The sequence below is a fragment of the Sebastes umbrosus genome, chromosome 11 (genome assembly GCF_015220745.1).
Source record: "Sebastes umbrosus isolate fSebUmb1 chromosome 11, fSebUmb1.pri, whole genome shotgun sequence".
Taxonomy (NCBI): domain Eukaryota; kingdom Metazoa; phylum Chordata; class Actinopteri; order Perciformes; family Sebastidae; genus Sebastes; species Sebastes umbrosus.
This window is the reverse complement of record NC_051279.1, coordinates 12,653,792-12,675,157: the sequence shown is the minus strand read 5'-3', so window position 1 is coordinate 12,675,157 and position 21,366 is coordinate 12,653,792. Positions and strand designations below refer to the sequence as shown.

Genomic DNA, 21,366 nt, shown 5'->3' with positions numbered 1-21,366 from the left:
AGTTATTTAAGCAATTAAAAGTTTAGTTTATGAAATGCCTGAAAATAGTGACAGATTCCCATCATAACCTTCTAAAGAACAAGTTGAAAGATTCAAACAGCTTGTTTTATCCAAAGATACCCAAAGATATTTCATTTACTGTAACTAAATGAAATCATAAGAAATCAAAATTCTATCTCACACCAGGGTACTGGCATAGATGCTATAGATTTATTGGCAAATTACATTAAGAATTCAAGAAAGAGTGAACTATGTGTTTCGCATTTGGCGTCATCAGATTCACTTTGGGCTTGATTGCCATCAGGTATGTCTTAATCATCTGGTGCTGATTAGTAAAGAATCACACAAGATAATAGGTACTAGCAACTTCATATATAAGTATTTCAATATAAATGTATTTCTTTATATTATAATATTTATATTGCAATATAAATAATATAATACTTATGTTATATTTCTTTATATTGTAATATTTATATTGCAGTATATATATTATAATATAAAGAAATACATTTCTATTACGAGATACAAAAAGTCAAAAGTACAAGAGTAGATATTTCCATGGGTAACCTATCACCACTATTTCCAGAAGGTACCATAAATATAATAGATAAGGCACATATAAAAATAACTAGTACAAATAAAGTTAAAAAAAAAATCACATATCAGAAAATATCATAGCACACAAGAGTATAAATATGTGATGAGATGCATATAAAAAACTAGTAGAATGGGAAATGGACTTTTTTTTTTTTTTCAATTGATTAACCAATTCTGATACAGGCAATCCTGTTCTAGACAGTTTATACACAACTTATTTGTTTTGCCAAATAAGGTTTGAGGCAAAAGGAATTTACAGTACGAAGAATTACACTGACACTTTTACTAACTTGCATACAATAATATAACTAACATGACTAATAACTTTAATAACGGCCTCTCTTTCACAGATGTTGGTGGCTCATTCAGTCCATGAATGACTGTGATGCAATGAAATAAACTGGATACAGCGAACCTTTAAGCAGTAATACAGCATTCAAAACCACTCCAATCTTGATATGACTTCTTTAATTTGAAAAATGAAGATTATTATAAGCAAATTTGATTAACGTTACTCATGTCAAATATTTTTGTCGTTGACCCGGTGTGTTGTAATATGCTCACTAATCAAACAATGAATTCTGGCTGATAAGGAGTACTAAAAGTGAACCGAAAATACTTTGCACAGCCCCATACCTCAAACACAACAATCAGATACAGGTAGATTAACTGTACTACCCAGCCAAAAAATTATTTAAAATTCTTACCTAATAAAAATGCCGCAGCGTCTTGAAATGTTTAACCATTAAGTTTTTGTTGGTCATTCGTGATCTGTATAGCAATGATGATTTCCACTTGAATTACTGTCATTATTTGAATAAGATTATTTGTTTAATATAAAACTGAGAAAAATTCCCCTCATGTTGCAATGGTGGATTTAAATGCCGTCTTAAACAATGGGGAAATGTTGATTTTTTTTTGTGGCTGAGCTCAAAAGAAATATGAAAGTCATTAATGGCCGCTGATGGTCAATAGGAAAAAACAACTATTGTTATATTCTTTAAAGGTACTTGGCAATTTCAAAAGTTTCAATGCTCTTATGTAAAATGAAAATAAAAACGTTCTTACCTCCTTTGTTCATGAACAAATAGGATATTAATTCTGTGGATTACATTAAACAAAGAGAGAGAAAGAGAAACATTTAGCTTAGGGACGGACAGATGGTGTATTGTCCTCCATTAAATCCTGTCAATATTGTTATTAATGATGCAGCTGGTTATCTAATAACTAACAAGACATTTATTGGTATAGATGTGCTGTGACCAATTATATATATATATATTTAAAAGGATCCAAAAATGTGCTTAACTGACTTTGTAAGACCTCGACCCAAAGTTTTACTTTTCATTAGCAGTCTTTTCTTTAAGTTTCCAATGTTTATTCCACCTGCAATGTGGGAAGACATGTTGTGTAAGCCCCACATTATACTTTGCAGTCTACTGAATGGGTCATCGCTTAAGGTTTCTACAGTGCACTTACAAAATATCCACCATCCCTTCCTCTGGTTGGTTAAAAGTTGTGGAACAGGCGAGGTTTACAGTAAATGGACACTCCCTGGTGTGGACCGGTGTGGAGGAGGGCAAAACAAGGTGTGGCGATGCTAAGGGTAAGCATTTACATCATGAGAACAGAACGCTTGAGTGAAGTAGAGCAAATATTTGCTGATCAAAAGGCGGCCGTGACCATACAATATCGCCAGATTTATATTTATCACAGCCAGAGTCAAATCCATTTAGCAGGCAAGGAAGGCTCCAACTAAAAAGAAACCTAAGAGTAAAATGGGGTCTCCAGTGGTGTTTGTCCTGATCCTGGCCACGACAACCTTTGCAGCAGGTAAGACTGAATTATTTTGAACTCAAATTCATTTTACATTTTTTTTTATTATATTGATTCAGTTCAGACGATGAGAAACCAGTTTGTAGATCTTATTGATAAAAAGGTTTTAAATGTGCTATTTTGTGTTTGTAAGTGCTTTGACCAATGTTTTAGCAATATTTGCTAAAATCTACATTTCAGGCTGACTGAATGTTCTTTTCTTTCTGTTTCTAGCTGCAGGTATCCAGGAGATATATGCCTCTGAGAACCCGTTACCAGTGGGCAGCAATGTCACACTTTTCAGCCGGGAAAATGTCACCACAGGGGCATGGCTGTTCGGAAATAATATCATTGTGTTCATAATACCGGGAGGTCCTATCATAATTAACACTTTGCTTGACAGGGTTACATTCAATCCAACCACTTCATCATTGACTATAAAGTCACTACAGCTGGAAGAGTCTGGATTGTACCTATTACAGGGAGTGAATTCTTTTCGCGCTCAGTTAACACTGTCAGTCCAAGGTAAGGACCACTTTATCACTTTCATCTTTACTCACTCCCTCATATGCTCGCCTCTTCTATTGAATTGAAAAGAACTGCTAACATTAAAGATCCAGCAACGAGCAGGGAGTATTTGCATATTCCGATGTCTTCTGTGTTTGCCACGTTATGATTTGCAAGACAAAAAACTAGAGCAGAGTGGGGGTCTGTAGCTTTTACTGTACAGTCACCTTGCCTTTGGCAACAGCTAGCAGATCGAGTCAGCTTTGCTCGAGTCCTAAGTTGGTCTCAGGTTTTTAGTTAAGTTATTAGTCCAGATCATAGAGTGTATATAAAGATGGACGACGTGTCTCCACTTCCTCCCATTGTAGAGAAGTGAAGCCAAAATATCCCGGATACAAGAGCTGCCATCTTAGGATTTTGACGTCATTTAAAGTCAGAGTCTGTACATAAGTGATCGGGCGGTGTAGCCGCAGTATCGAGGTCACCCGCCCGAACCAATCGCGTGCCGAGCACGGCCACAGCTTGTCAGCGAGAGAGACTCACAGCTGTCAATCATGATGTCTCATCCCCTTTTTATTGCATCAAATAACTAATTAAAACCAAACGTATCAGAAAAATGAACACTTGAACATATATCGGTTTAATAAGAACTACTTAAAATGACAGAAAACATCTTTGGGAAAATTTTATTTGACGTGACTTTTTAGTTTGGCCCATGCTCCATCCACTAACATGGAGAGGGAGGGATGTATGACCTGTACTGCAGCCAGCCAAGATCGAGATGTTTTGGCTTCACTGTTGGGGAGCTGTCATGTCGTACATTTAGTCCAAATCGACCCTATTAGTCACTTGTACATAAGTAAAGTACCGTCTAAAACAATATTAAGAGTTTGCATCTAGTGATGTAAACTCTCCGAGGCTGTACTTGAACTAAATGCTAATGTCAGTGTTCCTTATTATATTATTAAATTAAGCACTTACTCTAAAGTACAGCTGAGGATGATGGGAATGTCACTAGTTTTGAAGATATTTAGCCAAATATTGGACAAATTAAAATTTTGACCTGATGTGGCCAGGTGAAATGTTAAGGGATCAAAGTCATTACAATTTAACCTCAAGTGGACATGAATGTCTCTCTCATGAATGTTTGTTGGCAAACCATCCAATAGTTGTTGAGATATTTCAGTTGGGACCGAAGTGTTGGACTTGCCGACCATTAGACCAATATTTAAGGCTATTTTTAGGTTAATAAAAACTTTGGTTTGAGTCAGACTTCAATTCAAGTCATATGAGTCACGTTTCCACCTCTGCCTGCTATTGAGAGAAGACACAACATTTCTTGTTCACTGAAATCCCACATTTCCACAAAACCTAACAAATAGCTTATTTCCTTCTTTGCAGTGCCTATTTCAAATGTGACTCTGAGGGCAAACGCAACCCACCTGGTGGAGTTCAATGACACAGCAGTTCTCATGTGCTCCGTGCTCAACGGCTCGTCCCTGTCTTACGTTTGGCTGAAGGGCAACTCCGTGGTCACAGCCAGTGGGGGAGCACAGCTCAGCGATGGAGGCGCCACTATCACCATAGTCAGGGTGACCCGCTATGACGAGGGGTCGTACAGGTGCAATGTGTCCAATGGTGTGAGCCATGAAATCAGTCTCCCTGTATATCTGAACATCAGCTGTGAGTTTACACTAAAGAAATACTGTATATATATATATGCTTACCTGTATGTATAAAAACATTCACTCAAGATAAACCCCAAAAACAATGTTCCCTCTTCATCAGATGGTCCAAGTAACATAACGATGATGATCATGCCCATGAAGTCCGCCTACATAACCGGATCTAACATCACACTGTCATGCTCAGCGGAGTCCAGCCCTCAAGCGATGATCCAGTGGATGGTTGATGGGGTGTACCTAAATCATTTTGGCGCACAGCTTCAACTAGAGAGGGTTACAAAGAGCAACTCGGGAAATTACCGATGCGTATTTCACAACACAGTCACGGCCAGGTTCAGCAGCAAAAGTGCAATGATCAAGATTGTGGGTAAGGTTGGATTTGTTGTATTTTAGAGGGTCATTTTTTGCACCTTTGATTTTGTTTCTCTCAGCAAAGACTATTTACCAGCCAGCAGCGGGTTAACTTAGTTTACGGGGAAAGAGCTAGTCTGCCTCTGTCCGAAAATAACAAAATCTGTCTGGCAACACCTTTAAATCACACTAATATCTTGTTTGCTTAATCCATGCAAATACCAAAGTGTGAAAACAAATAGTTGTGGTTTTACAGGGTTTTGTGCCAGGCAGTCCTTGGCTGTGACTTCCTGAAATACCATGATGTTGCCAGGCAACCTGCTGAGACAAATTTTTACACTTTGGTTTTTGTATGTAATAAACCGATGAGATAAAATGTGGTAATTAGTGAGCTGTAGAGGTGCTGGTGTGCAGATTCTGTTACCTTCGGGGTGAGTTTTTATGCAAAGCTAAGTTAACCGGCTGTTAGCTGTAGCTTCATATTTAATGGATATGGGAGTTGTATCAATCTTCTCCTATAACTCTAGGCGAGAAAAGGTTTTATAAGCGTATTCCCCAAAATGTCAAACTATTTACCATTTTCAGTGACATATGCCATATTCAATTCCCTTCTCCTCCTATAGAGCCAATAGCAGCAGTCGTGGTGAATCACACAGGTGGACCAGTAATACTTCATGAGCAGTTAATTCTGCATTGTGAAGTGAATGGATCTTTTACCAGCATTCAGTGGTGGAGGAATGGTCAACTTATTACTGCTGACAATACAACAACCTTTGACATGAACAACAAGACACTGATTATCAACCCAGTCCAACAGTCAGATAATGGAGATTATCAGTGTCAGGCTTTTAATCCTGTGAGCAACATGACCAGCAGCCCCTACACAGTTGTCGTAAATTGTAAGTATTTTCATCTCTCTCTCTCTCTCTCTCTCTCTCTCTCTTTCTCTCTCTCTCTTTCTCTTTCTCTCTCTCTCTCTTTCTCTCTCTCGTAGATACACAAAAAGCAAATATATTAAAACATGTAACCTTTTAACTTTATTGTCTGATATGAAAAGATGGCCCAATGAAACCAGTAATTGAAGGGCCGTCCATGGCTCTGACAGGAACACTGGCAACCCTCAACTGCTCAAGTGCCTCTCGTCCTCCCAGCCACATCAGCTGGTACCACAATGGTTCACTGGTGGCTACCTACTCAGATTTAACGATTGGACCGCTGACCTTCAATATGAGTGGGAAGTACACCTGCATGGCCTTCAACAACGTCACCGGCAAAAACAGCACTGCATACACAATGCTCACTGTTTTGGGTAACTTACTGTATAAGAATAGTTTGACACTTTGTGGAGATTCGCTCATTTGCTACAGCTAGCAAGCATTTAACTCAGTTTAAGTTTCATACTCAACGGGCAGATTTGAGAGGTTTATCGATGTTCTCATCTAAGAAAGCAAATAGAATTTCCTGAAATGTTCATTTAGTCTAGTCCTGGTCAGAACAGCCAATGTATCATACATATTTTGGTGTCACTCTGCTTACTGTAATCGCCGCCATCCTTTTATTCTCCAAAGCTCCAGTGACCATGGCGTCAATCAAGATTGTCGGAGCTAAGCCAATCCTGAACCACACATTCACTCTAACCTGTGAGACAGCTGGAGGTGTGGAGTCAATTACCTGGATGTATGGTTGGTCCCCACTGTATGCTGACAACACAAGAAACTTCTCAAAGGACAACGCTACCCTCACATTTGATCCTGTCATGAACTCTGACAATGGAAACTATCGGTGTGTAGCTTCCAACCCACTCAGCAGCGTATCCAGTCAAAACTTCACGCTGGCGGTTTATTGTGAGTACTCACCATGCAGTTTACCTTAATCTCTTATCCCCTTTTGTCGGGGGAGGACTTTTTCAATCTCTCAAAAAGAAAAAAATTTGATTCAACCAAAACCAAAGAAGACTTCCACCCCAAACACTTAAATACTGCAGTTAAAAAAAGCAATTCTGAAAAATGTAGGAAATCAATATATCTAAGGAGGATTTAGATGAGACATTAACAAATGTGGCCACATCTAGTAGATTCATCACAAAATACAGACTGAAATGAACTAAACATTAGATTATAGATGTCAGGTTATCCAAAGGTGGACTTCTCCAGTCATGCCCAGTTCTGCGTTGTATGAATGTTTTCAGTGAATGTGGTTTAAGGTAATATCCATGTGTTTAGATGGACCACAGGTGCCAACTATCATGGGACCAAATGCAGCAAAGACAGGATACAATGCTACATTCAGCTGCTACGCATCATCAAACCCTCCCAGCTCCTACAAATGGTTCTTCAATGATTCTCTAGTGGCCAATACGTCTATGTATGTCACACCACTTCTTACCAAAGACATGAGTGGGAAGTACACCTGCAAGGCCTACAACAACATCACCGGCAAAAACAGCTCTGCATACACGATGCTCACCGTTTTGGGTAACTTGCTGTATAAGAATAGTTTGAAATTTCGGTAGATATGCTCATTTGCTTTTTAAAAGAGTTACATGATCGATATCACTCTATATGAAGCTACAGCCAGGAGACAGTTAGCTTTTTCTAGACTGGAAGCAGAGGGAAACAGGTAGCCTGGCTCTATAGAAAAGTAGTAAACTTCGCCTCCCAGCAACTTGCGTACTTGTTTCTGAGTCTTAGAAGTGCTTGTAAGCAGATTTTCTTACCTTTGAAAAGAGCCAGGCTAGGTGTTTCCCCCTGTTCCCATTATTTATGCTAAGCTAAGCTAAACAACTCCCGGCTGTAGCTTCATATTCAACGAATATGAGAGTGGTATTGTATCATTCATTTAGTCTACCACAAAAATGAAATTCACAAAACCAGACAGCCAAAGTATCATGCATATTTTGGAGTCACTTTGCTTACTGTAATCGCCGCCATCCTTTTATTCTCCAAAGCTCCAGTGACCATGGCGTCAATAAAAATTGTCGGAGCTCAGCCAATCCTGAACCACACATTCACTCTAACCTGTGAGACAGTTGGAGGTGTGGAGTCAATTACCTGGATGTATGGTTGGTTCCCACTGTATGCTGACAACACAAGAAACTTCTCAAAGGACAACGCAACCCTCACATTTGATCCTGTCATGAACTCTGACAATGGGAACTATCGGTGTGTAGCTTCCAACCCACTCAGCAGCTTAACCAGTCAAAACTTCACGCTGGCGGTTTTTTGTAAGTACTCGCCATGCAGTTTACCTTAATCTCTTATCCCCTTTTGTCGGGGGAGGACTTTTTCAATCTCTCAAAAAGAAAAAAATTTGATTCAACCAAAACCAAGGAAGACTTCCACCCCAAACACTTAAATACTGCAGTTAAAAAAAGCAATTCTGAAAAATGTAGGAAATCAATATCTAAGGAGGATTTAGATGAGACATTAACAAATGTGGCCACATCTAGTAGATTCATCACAAAATACAGACTGAAATGAACTAAACATCAGATTATAGATGTCAGGTTATCCAAAGGTGGACTTCTCCAGTCATGCCCAGTTCTGCGTTGTATGAATGTTTTCAGTGAATGTGGTTTAAGGTAATATCCATGTGTTTAGATGGACCACAGGTGCCAACTATCATGGGACCTAATGCAGCAAAGACAGGATACAATGCTACATTCAGCTGCTACGCATCATCAAACCCTCCCAGCTCCTACAAATGGTTCTTCAATGATTCTCTAGTGGCCAATACGTCTATGTATGTCACACCACTTCTTACCAAAGACATGAGTGGGAAGTACACCTGCAAGGCCTACAACAACATCACCGGCAAAAACAGCTCTGCATACACGATGCTCACCGTTTTGGGTAACTTGCTGTATAAGAATAGTTTGAAATTTCAGTAGATATGCTCATTTGCTTTTTAAAAGAGTTACATGATCGATATCACTCTATATGAAGCTACAGCCAGGAGACAGTTAGCTTTTTTTAGACTGGAAGCAGAGGGAAACAGGTAGCCTGGCTCTATAGAAAAGTAGTAAACTTCGCCTCCCAGCAACTTGCGTACTTGTTTCTGAGTCTTAGAAGTGCTTGTAAGCAGATTTTCTTACCTTTGAAAAGAGCCAGGCTAGGTGTTTCCCCCTGTTCCCATTATTTATGCTAAACTAAGCTAAACAACTCCCGGCTGTAGCTTCATATTCAACGAATATGAGAGTGGTATTGTATCATTCATTTAGTCTACCACAAAAATGAAATTCACAAAACCAGACAGCCAAAGTATCATGCATATTTTGGAGTCACTCTGCTTACTGTAATCACCGCCATCCTTTTATTCTCCAAAGCTCCAGTGACCATGGCGTCAATAAAAATTGTCGGAGCTCAGCCAATCCTGAACCACACATTCACTCTAACCTGTGAGACAGTTGGAGGTGTGGAGTCAATTACCTGGATGTATGGTTGGTCCCCACTGTATGCTGACAACACAAGAAACTTCTCAAAGGACAACGCTACCCTCACATTTGATCCTGTCATGAACTCTGACAATGGAAACTATCGGTGTGTAGCTTCCAACCCACTCAGCAGCTTAACCAGTCAAAACTTCACGCTGGCGGTTTTTTGTAAGTACTCGCCATGCAGTTTACCCTAATCTCTTATCCCCTTGTGTCGGGGGAGGACTTTTTCAATCAGTCAAAAAATAGGAAAAATGGGAGTCAATCAAAACCAAAGAAGAATTCCACCCTAAATACTGCAGTTAAAAAATGTGGCCGCATCTACTAGATTCCTCACGAAATACAGACTGAGATGAACTAAACATCAGACTGTTGGCGTCAGGTTATCCAAAGGTGGACCATTCATGCACAGTTCTGCGTTATATCAATGTCTTGGCAGTCATGTGATCATGTTTTCAGTGAAGGTGATTTAAGGTAATATCCGTTTGTTTAGATGGACCACAGATGCCAACTATCAAGGGACCAGATGCAGCGAAGATGGGATACAACGTCACATTCAGCTGCTACGCATCATCACACCCTCCCAGCTCCTACAAATGGTTCTTAAATGATTCTCTAGTGGCCAGAACGTCGAGGTATGTCACCCCACCTCTTACCAAAGACATGAGTGGGAAGTACACCTGCATGGCCTACAACAACATCACCGGCAAAAACAGCTCTGCATACACAATGCTCACCGTTGTTGGTGAGACTTGAATGGCTATTTCTTCATTTCTGTAAAAAAAAAAAAAGAAAATCCTATGTACAATCAGGAAAGGTGGCTCAGGAGAGAACTAAATAACTGTTGTGGCTTTTTGCTTTGTTTTCAGATGAAATAGAATATGTTCATGTCAAATCACCAATGAATCCTGCCATAGAAGGTAATGTCTATAAGCTAACATGCAATGTGAGTGGACCTGTTGGGCATGTTTACTGGATGAAAAATGGTAAGCCACTGCATGAAGACAACAGAACTGTTTTCTCCATGGATAACAAGACCGTCACCTTCAACCCGCTGGAACGCTATGACACTGGATACTACCAGTGTAAGGCTATTAATGCTGTTTGGAACATGACCAGCCCTCCTTACATGCTCCGTGTGAACTGTGAGTAACATTTAAAGGATTTATTTCACTGTAACTGGCAGTTTTATATACTGTAGTGCATCATCCTATGTTATTTAGATAAATATGGCACCATGAGAGCGTGCTATCTCCTTTGCTGTTGCAGTTGGACCAGAAACACCCATGATTGATGGGCCATCTTTTGCTGAGATGGGACATTACGCGGTCTTCAACTGTTCTGCCATGTCGATGCCTCCCAGTCAGTTCAGCTGGTGGTTCAATGGCTCCAACGTGGCCAATTCTTCAATGTTTAAAACTGACCTTTTGACTTTCAATATGAGTGGAGAATACACCTGCAAGGCCTACAATAATGTGACGAGAAAGAACAGCACAAGCTCCAAGATGCTCACAGTCATTGGTGAGAAAAGTCTATATGGGTTTGACTCCTTCAAAGCATATCATGTGACTGTACAACTGATCAAATACTGATTGATTTCTACTGTGTTTTCTTTCCACAGAGGCAATTGAGTCAGTGATGATCAGAAACAACACAGTTCCAATAAACTATGAGAACTTCACTCTCACCTGTGACGTTACTGGGCCCTATGACATGATGTACTGGATGAAGGACTACATGCGCCTCAACATGACACACTCAAACCCTCACATGTCCTACCACATTGAAAACAACACGCTGCACTTCACTCCGTTGACGATGTACAATGACGGGACATATCAGTGTATCGCTACCAATCAGGCTGGTCCACATAAAAGCCCTGAATACATGCTCCTGGTGAACTGTGAGTGTTGTAGGAAACAACTGTGGTTTTAACTCATTCAGTTAATTTTAACTGGTTTTAAATGTATAGTGTATAGGATGTGGCGGCATCTAGTGGTGTGGTGGCAGATTGCAACCAACTGAATACCCCTCCACTCACTCCTCCCTTTCCAAAACTGCAATAACGTGAGCCGCCGAGTGCAAAACCGTGGTAATGCCGTTTGCCTCGCTCGGAGGCCGTCCTTACCATAATGACACTACTTTAGGAGCAACGGAAGTCAGACGGTGGCTGGCGGTACCACGGTTTTGCACTCTACTGCTCATGTTACCGCAGTTTCACAAGCATGTCGGAGAACAACGGTGGACTGTTACAGACTGTTCCTCTAAATTTAACGCACGTTGAATAAAAAATTATTAATACTTAATTCCCTTAGAGTAGTGTAAAGGAAAAAACAAATACATCATTTGACATTTTATATCCTCATTTGGTGTTTGATCAGGTGTAATACACAAACATCACCTCCTCAATAACTGCTACTATCTTTACCAATGATATTAACTCACACATGAGCACCCTGTCCATCAGAAGAAGAAGGCACTTTATTGATCCCCGAGGGGAAATTCAATTTTAAGTGGATTTTACAAACACGTTGTAAAGTTAAGCAGATCTACTAAGCTGGTGATTGGAAATTTAACAAAAGTGAACAAATAATAATGAATATTTACTATAACAGTAATTGCTGTGGTTTCAGTTTGACCAGAAATACCTGAATGCTCAGAACATATGTGGCTTTAGACTTTAAAAAATTTAGCATTTTGTGCCAAAGCAACTCAATATTCATCATTTTTCTGTACATAATTCTGACCAACCCTCTCTCTTATTGTGTGTGTGCAGACGGCCCTCTGAGCATGAATATCTCTGGTCATGTTGGCCCCTTCGTGTACTGGACATGCTCTGCTGATTCTCGGCCAGATTGTGACTTCCACTGGTTCTTCAACAAGTCATCAACACCTTTTCATTCCGGCCCTGCTATCTCTTTCCCTGCGACGAAAGAGAATGAGGGAAACTACACATGCAAGGCGAGGAACCCTGTGACTAATATCACAATGTACAAGACCAAAGTCTTCACTGTCACTGGTAAGTGAGCCTTACTTCAGAAGTCATTTTGTGATACTTTGATTCAAAATTTGTTTGTGTTATTAGAAAAATAATTGTTGGCTTTATAGTGTGGAATATTTGAAAAACAAAGATTATTACGTCCACTTAAAGCTGCAGTCGGTAACTTTGAGCAAATATGATAAATAGTTATTTTTATAAATCGGTCACTATATCCTGACAGTAGTGCATGAGACATGTAATTTGCAAAAAAAAAAAAGTGTCCTCCGGTGCTCCTAATGGCATTGTTGAGATGCCACAGCACCGAAGGAAAACTACCAATCAGAACCGAGGACTCTCTAAAGCAGCGGCCAATCACTGCTCGCAAAACTTGTGAACTCCAAAGAAACATATTTTAGTGTTTAGCTGTAAAATGAGAAAGTTTGCTCCGGTTGTTGGGCGGAGCTTGGTTTTGGCTCGACTGTTGTCAACCTGGCGGCCGAGCCACAAACTTTCTCATTTTCCAGCTAAACAGTACACTACAAGATGTTTCTGAAAACCTTTGAGGCGAGAAATAGGCATTACAGTAACAGAATATTGAGTTCACGAGTTTCGAGAGCAGTGATTGACAGCTATTGTAGAGATTTTTGATTGGTTGTTGTTGTTCGGGCATGGTGGAAACTTGCAAATGCCACTAAGGGCAAAGGAGGACACAGAGGAACCTGATTTTTCTCACAGATTATCTGTCTCAGCTACTGCTACTGACTGCAGCTTTAAATCATTTTACTAGTGATCACATAAGAATAGGTGCTATACAATTACAGATATCTCATGTTGTATTAAGCAATTTTGTATTTAACGTGTGAATTATTTCTCATTATTTCTGTCCCTTTCTCGCCCTTAGCTCACGCCTCTGCCCTCCACTTCCCATCCCAAGGCGGTCTGATGTTGATGCTGTTTGCTTTGTTTGTCCCTGTGCTGCACAACTGATTCCAGTCCGACTGAAAGGCCTCTTGCTCCCTCTACAGTCTGAACAGTATTACTGTAAAATGAAAAGGCAGGTACTGTACAGTCAATAATCTGATGCCATGTTAACAGTTCTTGTGGGTTTTGTTTTGTTTGTGGGCAAAGAAAAATTCAGTTTGTTGTTAGATATTTCCTTTAATCAGATTTATTTTCATTAACATCTACAATACAGAATAGTAACATTTACACTGACAAATCATCATATTAATGCATTGCCTATTTTGGGTGTTTTATGTGAATTTTTTTTATTATTAGCAAGTAAAACAAGTTGTATTTGTGTTATTGTGGTGGTTGTTGATGTTGATTTGTTTAATACAAATAATTCAACATACTTGCATAGTTTAACAAGTGTATTCCTCTAAATTACCTGTATACCCCACTGCAGTTCTTCACTCTGAACACCTGGAGGCCTTTTTTGTTATGTGTGATCATATTAAAACTGTAATTAAATGTAAGTCTTATGATGCTTTAATTCACTGTATTTATTTCTTAATCAATAAATAACCAACACAATCAATTTTGTGGTGACTTTGTTTTGGAGGATACAGTTTATTTGTGATGATTCAGAAAGTTACAGTCATGCCAACTTTTGTGAGTGAAACATTGTCATAAAAAAAACTTAGAAAGAAATATGTATGACAGTAATCATTGCATAAACATCACTACATACAGTGTAAGGATATTATGTGTACTGTATATAGTGCTTCTTAGTGTCGTTCATATGGGGACACTGGGACCGAACTTCCTGGTGTTGCCGCCCTTCTTCGGTTTGGAAAATCTTCTGCACTTCTTCAGATTCTTATTCTTTTTCCTCTGGCACAGTGTTTTCACTTGTGGTTTGAATAAATCCAGACAGATAAAGCAATAAGGTAAGAAAAACAAATTAAGTTCACTGTCCAAAATATTTTACTTATTGTTGTTTGTTTTACTTCGTTATTTTATGGATCTCAAAAACTACATGTGACTCACATTTTCCTTGCTTGCTGTTGCGTCTGCCAGACTCCTGACAAACGCAGCGTGTGTTCGTCATCTCCATTCCCTTTCCTGGGAGACCCAAATACACAAGGACAAAAGAGCAGAATGGATTAGGATAAAATACACTCCACTAATACTGAGGATGTGCTTACATATAAACTGATGAGATGCTAACTAGATGTGTATTTCATTCACTGTATCCTTGATTATGCTGCTTTCACCTTTACAGTTACACAGCCTGTTGTGATGTCTTGGGATGCTGATTGGTTTTGTAGTTGTCAGCTGTTCTCCAACAGCAGAGGCTACGACACAATAGATATGAAACTTAATAAAAATAAGATTAATGATAATAATTTGATTGAATCAAGTAATGCAAAATACAACAGCTCAATAAATATTAAAGCTGCAGTAGGCAGAATATTTTTGGCATCATTGGGGAAAAAATCCATAATAACCTTTCAGAATATTGTAATTCAAGTGCTCTGAGAGAAAACTAGACTTCTGCACCTCCTCATGGCTCTGTTTTCAGGCTTTAAAAAAAATCACTTGCGAACTCCAATCAAACGGTCAAATTAGGCAGCGCTGATCAAATATATTATGAGAAAGTTTGCTCCGACTGATGGGCGGTGCCTGGTATTCCCTCAACTGATCTCAGCATGGCTGCCGAGTCACAAAGTTTCTCATTTTACAGGTAAACAGTACACTACAAGATGTTTCTGAAAACGGTAGCTGGACGGCGGACTCCAGCTCGGCTCTGAAAAGTTGTTTTCCTCCGGTCTGTGAAATCTTGCAGATACCATTAGGAGCACCGGAAGACACAGAGGCACATGATTTTTTTTTTCAGATTACCTGTCTCGCACTACTGTCAGGATATAGTGACCGTTTTATAAAAGTACGTTTTTGTATAATCATATTTGCTCCAATTCTACCCACTGCTGTTTTAAATGAACCACTCATGGAAAATGTGTTTTAAACATTAATCTCACATACCATCAGTGAATGCGCTGACAACCAAGGATTTTTCATGCGTCTCAGGAACACCTTTGAAAAATGAAAAACGAAAAACGGAAAATCACAGAATAAAACTGCACAGGATGTAAACTCACTTTTAAAACTTGTCTCATTCTGATAAAGTATACCATACCTTGGCCGTGATCAGTAAATACAAGCAGTGCAAGAACCAACAGCAAAAACATCCTTGATCCCATGTTGTAGTTAAGCCAGTCCAGGTAAAGTAATCCTGCATGTGCCCAAGTTTCAGTCCCAGCAAGAAAATGAAATGGTTGTTGTTCTGGTTCTTTATAAAGGATGGTGTGGATGTCTGAAATGTTAGCCGTTACACATTCAACCACTGCCAGTTATATGAAGCATGAAGATTACCCAACCGGCACCTTTCACAGTGGGTGATTGTGAATAACAAGGAAATTGTACTTTTGCCAAAAAAACGGATTGTGGTTTTGAGTAATGGCTCATTGTCGTGAGAAAGTGAAGGACCCACATACTGACCTGCACTACAAGAACTTCTGGGTGCCAGATGTGCCCATGTTTTTAAGTTTCAAGTGAAACTTGTATTATATCTTACTTTAAATGGTTAAGTATGTCACATACACATATTGAGTTATATGCTTTGTCACACTGATCCAAGCTGAGATCAAATTCTGTCTTCAGTATGCATCTGTTACATGGGAGGAAAATGAGATGTCAAAAAGGATGTTTAAGCTCTTCTAACTTGGTTGGTGGTTGGAGTATAGCACATATTGTGAATTATAAATCCCATGCTGAGCAGCTAGGCGAACAATCAATCACAATTATGAGAGCTTGTTATCAGTCCTTTCAACACTACTGCAATTGATACGCCACTAACTGTCACATTAACATCATTGCTACAATCTAGACAAGGACAGCATTTTAAGTATGAGGTATTGAATTATGGGCGATGACTGTTGGAGGGGCAAAGCGAGACTTGTTCACCTTCCTCAAGTTACAGAAATGCAGCTCTCTGCTCACAACCATGTCTGAGACCGTAATAAAACCAGTCAACCAAAAGCAAAACATTTCTTGCGGACTCTAATCTGGGTACTCATAACAAACCTGCTGGTTAGTGATCTATCTTGAGGCATAAAAATGTTGCAATCTCTTACTCAGTAGCAGCACGCAGATCTGATCAATCAATCACGGGACACTGAAACCATTTTTCATATTTAATGCATTCTTTCATCACGTACACAATCAGCCATCCTGAAGCATAATTCAAGTTCTGTAGCACAATCCTTATATAAGAGGCTCAGAAGCATTTTAGTGTGAAGTAAAGCCTTTTTAAATGGTCTGATTGGCCATTATGTATGTTGCAGATGAGATTAAACTTGAAGCACAAGCAACTTGAGATATATCTATACAACTTCACAACCTACTCAAATACGTCTATGGTTGCAACGAAACAGCCTCTCGCGTCAATATCTGTTGCTGTTACTATAGGTGAAGCAAAAAGGTACGAGGACATTAATGAGACATGTGACATAATAAAAGGCAAGTAAACAGGTATGGTCAATCAAAAAACATTTGGTCATTCAAATTAACATATACAAAAGACACCAGACATCACAACAGAGTAAATAAAGCTATTGCCAAATAAATGTAACTTAGTGAAACTGAGAAACCAAAATGATGAATTACAGCATTTTCCTGGTAAGGGCAGTTCTTGTATCTCATATTGTTTTTACCAGACGTATCCTGGCACCTAAAGAGACAAAGTCTCACTCTTTTCACTAGTTCCTGTTCCATTAGCCTCAGGCAGACAGTGTTTTTGTCATAGATAGGGTCATATATCACATATCTGTCCGTAAACTAGGATTTGATAGTCTCATGAGGGCTGTAGGTGAAAGGGTGAGATCTGGGGCACAGTTCTAAATAAAGTTTTTAATGGAGGTGCAGCAACTACAGTTTTTAACCTACAGTATATCTTCATTTGTAAAAAGTTGCTGCATCTTTTTAAAATCTTTATTCATAACTACTAGACATCTGGATTTATTTATGTATAACTGTGTCTTCCAGTGTCATCCCTTCAGATGTCACTTCACTGTCTGGCTCTGGTCCCCATGGATGACAGACAGGGAGTTCCCCATATCATATTCATCGTTTGTATCATGTGGCAGAGAAATGAAAAAAATCCTTCTATGGAAAAACACTTGGAGAACCAAAAGCTAGCGGAACAGATGATTACCGGGAACTGAGGCAAGACTTTGTCTCTATAGTACAGCAAATTTAATTTCTGTATCATAAACACAAACAAAATGTATGGTCCCATTATCTGTAACAGTGGTCACCAACCCTAGCCATGAAGAGGAGTTACACAAATAATTTGTGCAGCTTTTAGCCCCAAATAATTGATTCTATCCATCATTCAAGGTGTTAATAAGCTGATGCTCTCTGGAAACAGGGATGAGGACCACTGTGGTAGTGTAAGTTTGTGCCCTGGCTGCTCAGTTTTCTGCAGGCTTATCTAGCATGGACTTGAGATGGGCGTGCAGAGGGTCGCACACAGCCTGGTAGCCCTTAGGGGTCAGGTGAAGGTAGTCGTACATGTCCTGATGGGAGATGCTACCGTTGGTGTGGACGAAGCCTGGGTCCACGTTGAGGAAAGAGGCGTGGGGGAGGGACGATACGGCTTCTTGGACCAGCATGTTCACCTTGGCATTTCGCTCCCGCAGAGGGTTTGGCGATTTCCCTCTGGGCAGTATACCCTGGAAAACAGATGTATGAGTGTTAAAATAGCATATCTCCAAACAGTTCACACAGTCCAATAATCTATTGTTTACCTAATCTCACAAAGCTGAGATGGAACTAAAAGGGGTGACATCACTGTGCAGCTTGATGCTTCATTTGTCATTTTTAACAGACATGCAGGTGAGTAGTTTAACACTTCCTTTAAGGAATGCATCAGAAAATAAACCTACAAGTACAAGCGTCCGGGCATGGGGGAGCTTGTTCTTGATGACTTGGATAATAGCCATGATGCCTCCACAGATCTGTTCAGCAATCTGACCGTGATTGTTAGTGCCTACCCACAGCACTACAACCTAAAACGACAAAAGAGAAAGTGATGCGTGACTGAGGACATGTCATTGATAGTTTAGGGTCGATATACCGGGCATTTGGATGTTAGCACAATAACAAGCATGATCATGTTCCCTATTTTTGGCAGTGATATGGACCTTTGGGCTGATGTTATCGAGCTCGCCGTTGCTCAGTCTCCACAGCACATGTTGCGTAGCATCACCACCCACCCCAAAGTTGAGGGCATGGAGAGGCGAGAACAGCTGCCGCCATATCTGCAGACAAACCACAAACAAAGTGTCAGCGTGTTGAAAACGTTAAGTTCACACTGTTTGAAAGCGTGCATAGATGATTATGAGACACAAGGAAAGTGTGTGACTTGTGTTTTACCCCAAACTGGTGCATGAGCTGAATAAGAGAGTCTCCAACAAAGAGGACATCAGGTTCTTTGTCTTTGCTGTCAGACACAAAGCGGTTGTGCTACAGAGAGAAAAAGGGATGAGACAAATATACAGAGTTGTCATGACATAAAATTGTGTAGAAAAAAAAACAACAGAACTCTGATAGTAAATTACAATAAAAACAGAGTTGTCATTTATTTTGATGACATAAAATTGTGTAGAAAAAAACCAACACAACTCTGATAGTAAATATACAGACTTGGAAAATATTTTTGAAACTTAGCATGACAAATGTAGACATATACAAAAATGTCTTTTGTATATTTTTGTTATTTAAATATGGAAATTGGAAGACATATTGGATCAAAATAGTGCATATTCCCCATGCCAATCTGACGAAAAAGCTGCTAATTTACTATCAAATTTATGTGTTGTTGTTTTTTCTACACAATTTTATGTCATCAAAATAAATGACAATTAATTATGTTTTGTTTTATTCACAAAACTAAACATTAGCAGCAATGCAGACTGGGATAACCTGTCAAATTCATGTCTGTTGTTATGCTGTAGCTATGTAAAAACCCTGAGAAGTAAACAGAAAACTCATAATACAATACAAAAATGTCTTTTGTATATTTTTGTTATTTAAATATGGAAATTGGAAGACATTCTGGATCAAAATAGTGCATATTCCCCATGCCAATCTGATGAAAAAGCTGCTAATTTACTATCAGAGTTATGTGTTGTTGTTTTTTTTCTACACAATCATCAAAATAAATGATTAATTATCTGTTTTGTTTTATTCACAAACATTAACAGCAATGCATGCAGACTGTGAAAACCTGTCAAATGCATGTCTGTTATTGCTTTAGCTATGTAAAAACCCTGAGCAGTAAACAGAAAACTCATAATAATAATAGTAATAGTATTATTTCACACACCAGAGACATCCATCGTCCATCTCCCTGGCTGTCTTCACAGGGAGTGGGTGTGGCGGCGGGGTTTGAGTCTTCTGCACTCATGACTTGGCTCTATCTGTGTTGGGAAAGCTTTTTAACACCTGAAACAACCTGATAAATCAACAGACTACAGCTATGACTGCTAGATCCACCTAGGGATGGTTGGTAGCCACAGCAGCTAGCTAGTAGAAACACTAGATAGATGTAGTTTAAGAGAGAAATACACGTCAAACTCTACTAACACAGCTTGTTATTAACGTTAAACTATGCAAGCCTGCTTTGTGCTAAAAGGGAAAAGGCAGATATTTATATAAAGAGGCTACATTTAGAGATATTTACTGAACTACCATGAAATCACAAAAATCGTCATTCAGTTTCAGGAAGTAAATTTTCACTATAGTCGCCAGTACCATTGTTGTCCACGGGCAACAACATATATTTTCTCGTGTATTTTTAGAGTCATCCGACATTTTATTAATACCATGTGCTTTATGGTAAAACTTCAGAATATACCTTGTGAATAAATTACAATAAAAGCATTGTTTAAGTGAAGAATAATTTAAAAAGATGACTGATTTACCCCCCTTCGTGTGTGTTGAGTGGACTCGCCCTGCTCGTTGGTGCTGCGCAGAGAACTAGTGATGGGAATTCCGGCTCTTTTTAGTGAGCCAGATCATTTGGCTCAGCTCACCAAGAAGAGCCGGCTCTTTCAACTCCCAAACGGCTCTTCATTTTACCACTTCTGCCTTTTATAGTTCAGCCAAATTTAGCGCTGTTTTGACCTATAATTAGTATGTGTGCAGATATATCACTTAAATTATTCAATATAATTATACTAAACCTTATAATTTCCAGGATACCATAATTTTACATGCTGCTTCGTTTCTGACTGTCACTCATCTTGTCTGCTATTCACTCTCTCTTTCTCTCTTCCTCTCCCTCCTGCTCTGTACCTGTAGACCGTCAACGCGTCGCGCACTCCCGCCCCTTGATGGTATGATCCTTGTCTGTCATCACGTGATTGGTCGCACGGACGTCATTAACACAACATTCAGTCACAGTCAGTGCATGGAGTACCGTGGCGCGGAGAAAATTGTCCTATCATTCTGCCTTGAATTAATTGAAAACGGCTCACGGACGGGAGCAGGATCCCATCGTTCACTTAAAAGTGCCGGCTCAAATAGCCGACTCGTTTGCGATCGACACATCATTACAGAGAACGCACATCTGATCAGTATGCACAGCAGAAATAGTGGCATCATTAATGCATTACAGTGGGTTGAAGAGTATTTTGAAATCAATTATCTGAGAGAGACAGGGAACAAGTGTACAGACCTCAGAACTGGACTGATATGATCCACTTTCTTGGTGTTAGTGAGGACTGGCTCCCTGTCTCTCAGAGAATTGATTTCAAAATACTCCTGCTGGTTTATAAAGCACTAAATGGTTTAGGGCCAACATACATTTCTGATCATCTGCTATGTTCTGAACCATCCAGGCATCACAGGTCATCTGGATCAGGTCTGCTTAGTGTCCCCTAGAGTCAGAACTAAACATGCAGTAGCAGCGTTCAGTTTTTATGCAC

The 21,366-nt window shown here is 39.5% G+C and overlaps 2 protein-coding genes across 6 annotated transcripts; one reads left to right on the top strand and one right to left on the bottom strand.

The window, feature by feature from the left end:
• Positions 1–2,211: 2,211 nt before the first annotated feature.
• On the top strand, positions 2,212–13,910 carry ceacam1 (CEA cell adhesion molecule 1). 3 transcript variants are annotated; one of them, XM_037785964.1, is made up of 15 exons: positions 2,212–2,433; positions 2,650–2,940; positions 4,324–4,605; positions 4,711–4,974; positions 5,582–5,857; positions 6,016–6,267; positions 6,527–6,802; positions 7,181–7,432; positions 7,906–8,181; positions 9,884–10,135; positions 10,260–10,535; positions 10,660–10,911; positions 11,012–11,293; positions 12,167–12,409; positions 13,272–13,910. In XM_037785964.1, exons 1-15 carry the CDS (start codon positions 2,379–2,381, stop codon positions 13,355–13,357), a joined length of 3,615 nt encoding a protein of 1,204 aa, XP_037641892.1. In that variant the 5' UTR covers positions 2,212–2,378; the 3' UTR covers positions 13,358–13,910. The 3 variants fall into 3 exon arrangements, with proteins under 3 accessions (XP_037641892.1, XP_037641894.1, XP_037641893.1); XM_037785966.1 differs by lacking the exons at positions 5,582–5,857; positions 6,016–6,267; XM_037785965.1 differs by lacking the exons at positions 7,181–7,432; positions 7,906–8,181 and having other exon boundaries at positions 2,213–2,433.
• A 2,645-nt stretch (positions 13,911–16,555) lies between these two features.
• Positions 16,556–20,404, bottom strand: pafah1b3. 3 transcript variants are annotated; one of them, XM_037786075.1, is made up of 6 exons: positions 20,362–20,404; positions 19,764–19,857; positions 18,812–18,901; positions 18,580–18,696; positions 18,322–18,444; positions 16,556–18,108 (listed from the first exon to the last, which is right to left on the bottom strand). In XM_037786075.1, the coding sequence occupies exons 2-6, from the start codon at positions 19,842–19,844 to the stop codon at positions 17,848–17,850; spliced, it is 672 nt and encodes a 223-aa protein (XP_037642003.1). In that variant the 5' UTR covers positions 19,845–19,857; positions 20,362–20,404; the 3' UTR covers positions 16,556–17,847. The 3 variants fall into 3 exon arrangements, with proteins under 3 accessions (XP_037642003.1, XP_037642005.1, XP_037642002.1); XM_037786077.1 differs by lacking the exon at positions 20,362–20,404 and adding an exon at positions 20,129–20,148; XM_037786074.1 differs by lacking the exon at positions 20,362–20,404 and having other exon boundaries at positions 19,764–20,122.
• Between the last annotated feature and the right edge of the window lie 962 nt (positions 20,405–21,366).

Excerpts from the sequence above, each read along its gene's own strand:
- ceacam1 (XM_037785964.1), top strand. The coding sequence starts at position 2,379 with ATGGGGTCTCCAGTGGTGTTTGTCCTGATCCTGGCCACGACAACCTTT. Across the intron at positions 10,136-10,259 it reads CACAATGCTCACCGTTGTTG|ATGAAATAGAATATGTTCAT; the intron begins GTGAGACTTGAA and ends CTTTGTTTTCAG. Across the intron at positions 11,294-12,166 it reads ATACATGCTCCTGGTGAACT|ACGGCCCTCTGAGCATGAAT; the intron begins GTGAGTGTTGTA and ends GTGTGTGTGCAG.
- pafah1b3 (XM_037786075.1), bottom strand. The coding sequence starts at position 19,844 with ATGAGTGCAGAAGACTCAAACCCCGCCGCCACACCCACTCCCTGTGAA. Across the intron at positions 18,697-18,811 it reads AGCTCATGCACCAGTTTGGG|ATATGGCGGCAGCTGTTCTC; the intron begins GTAAAACACAAG and ends GTTTGTCTGCAG. Across the intron at positions 18,445-18,579 it reads TCGATAACATCAGCCCAAAG|GTTGTAGTGCTGTGGGTAGG; the intron begins GTCCATATCACT and ends TTGTCGTTTTAG.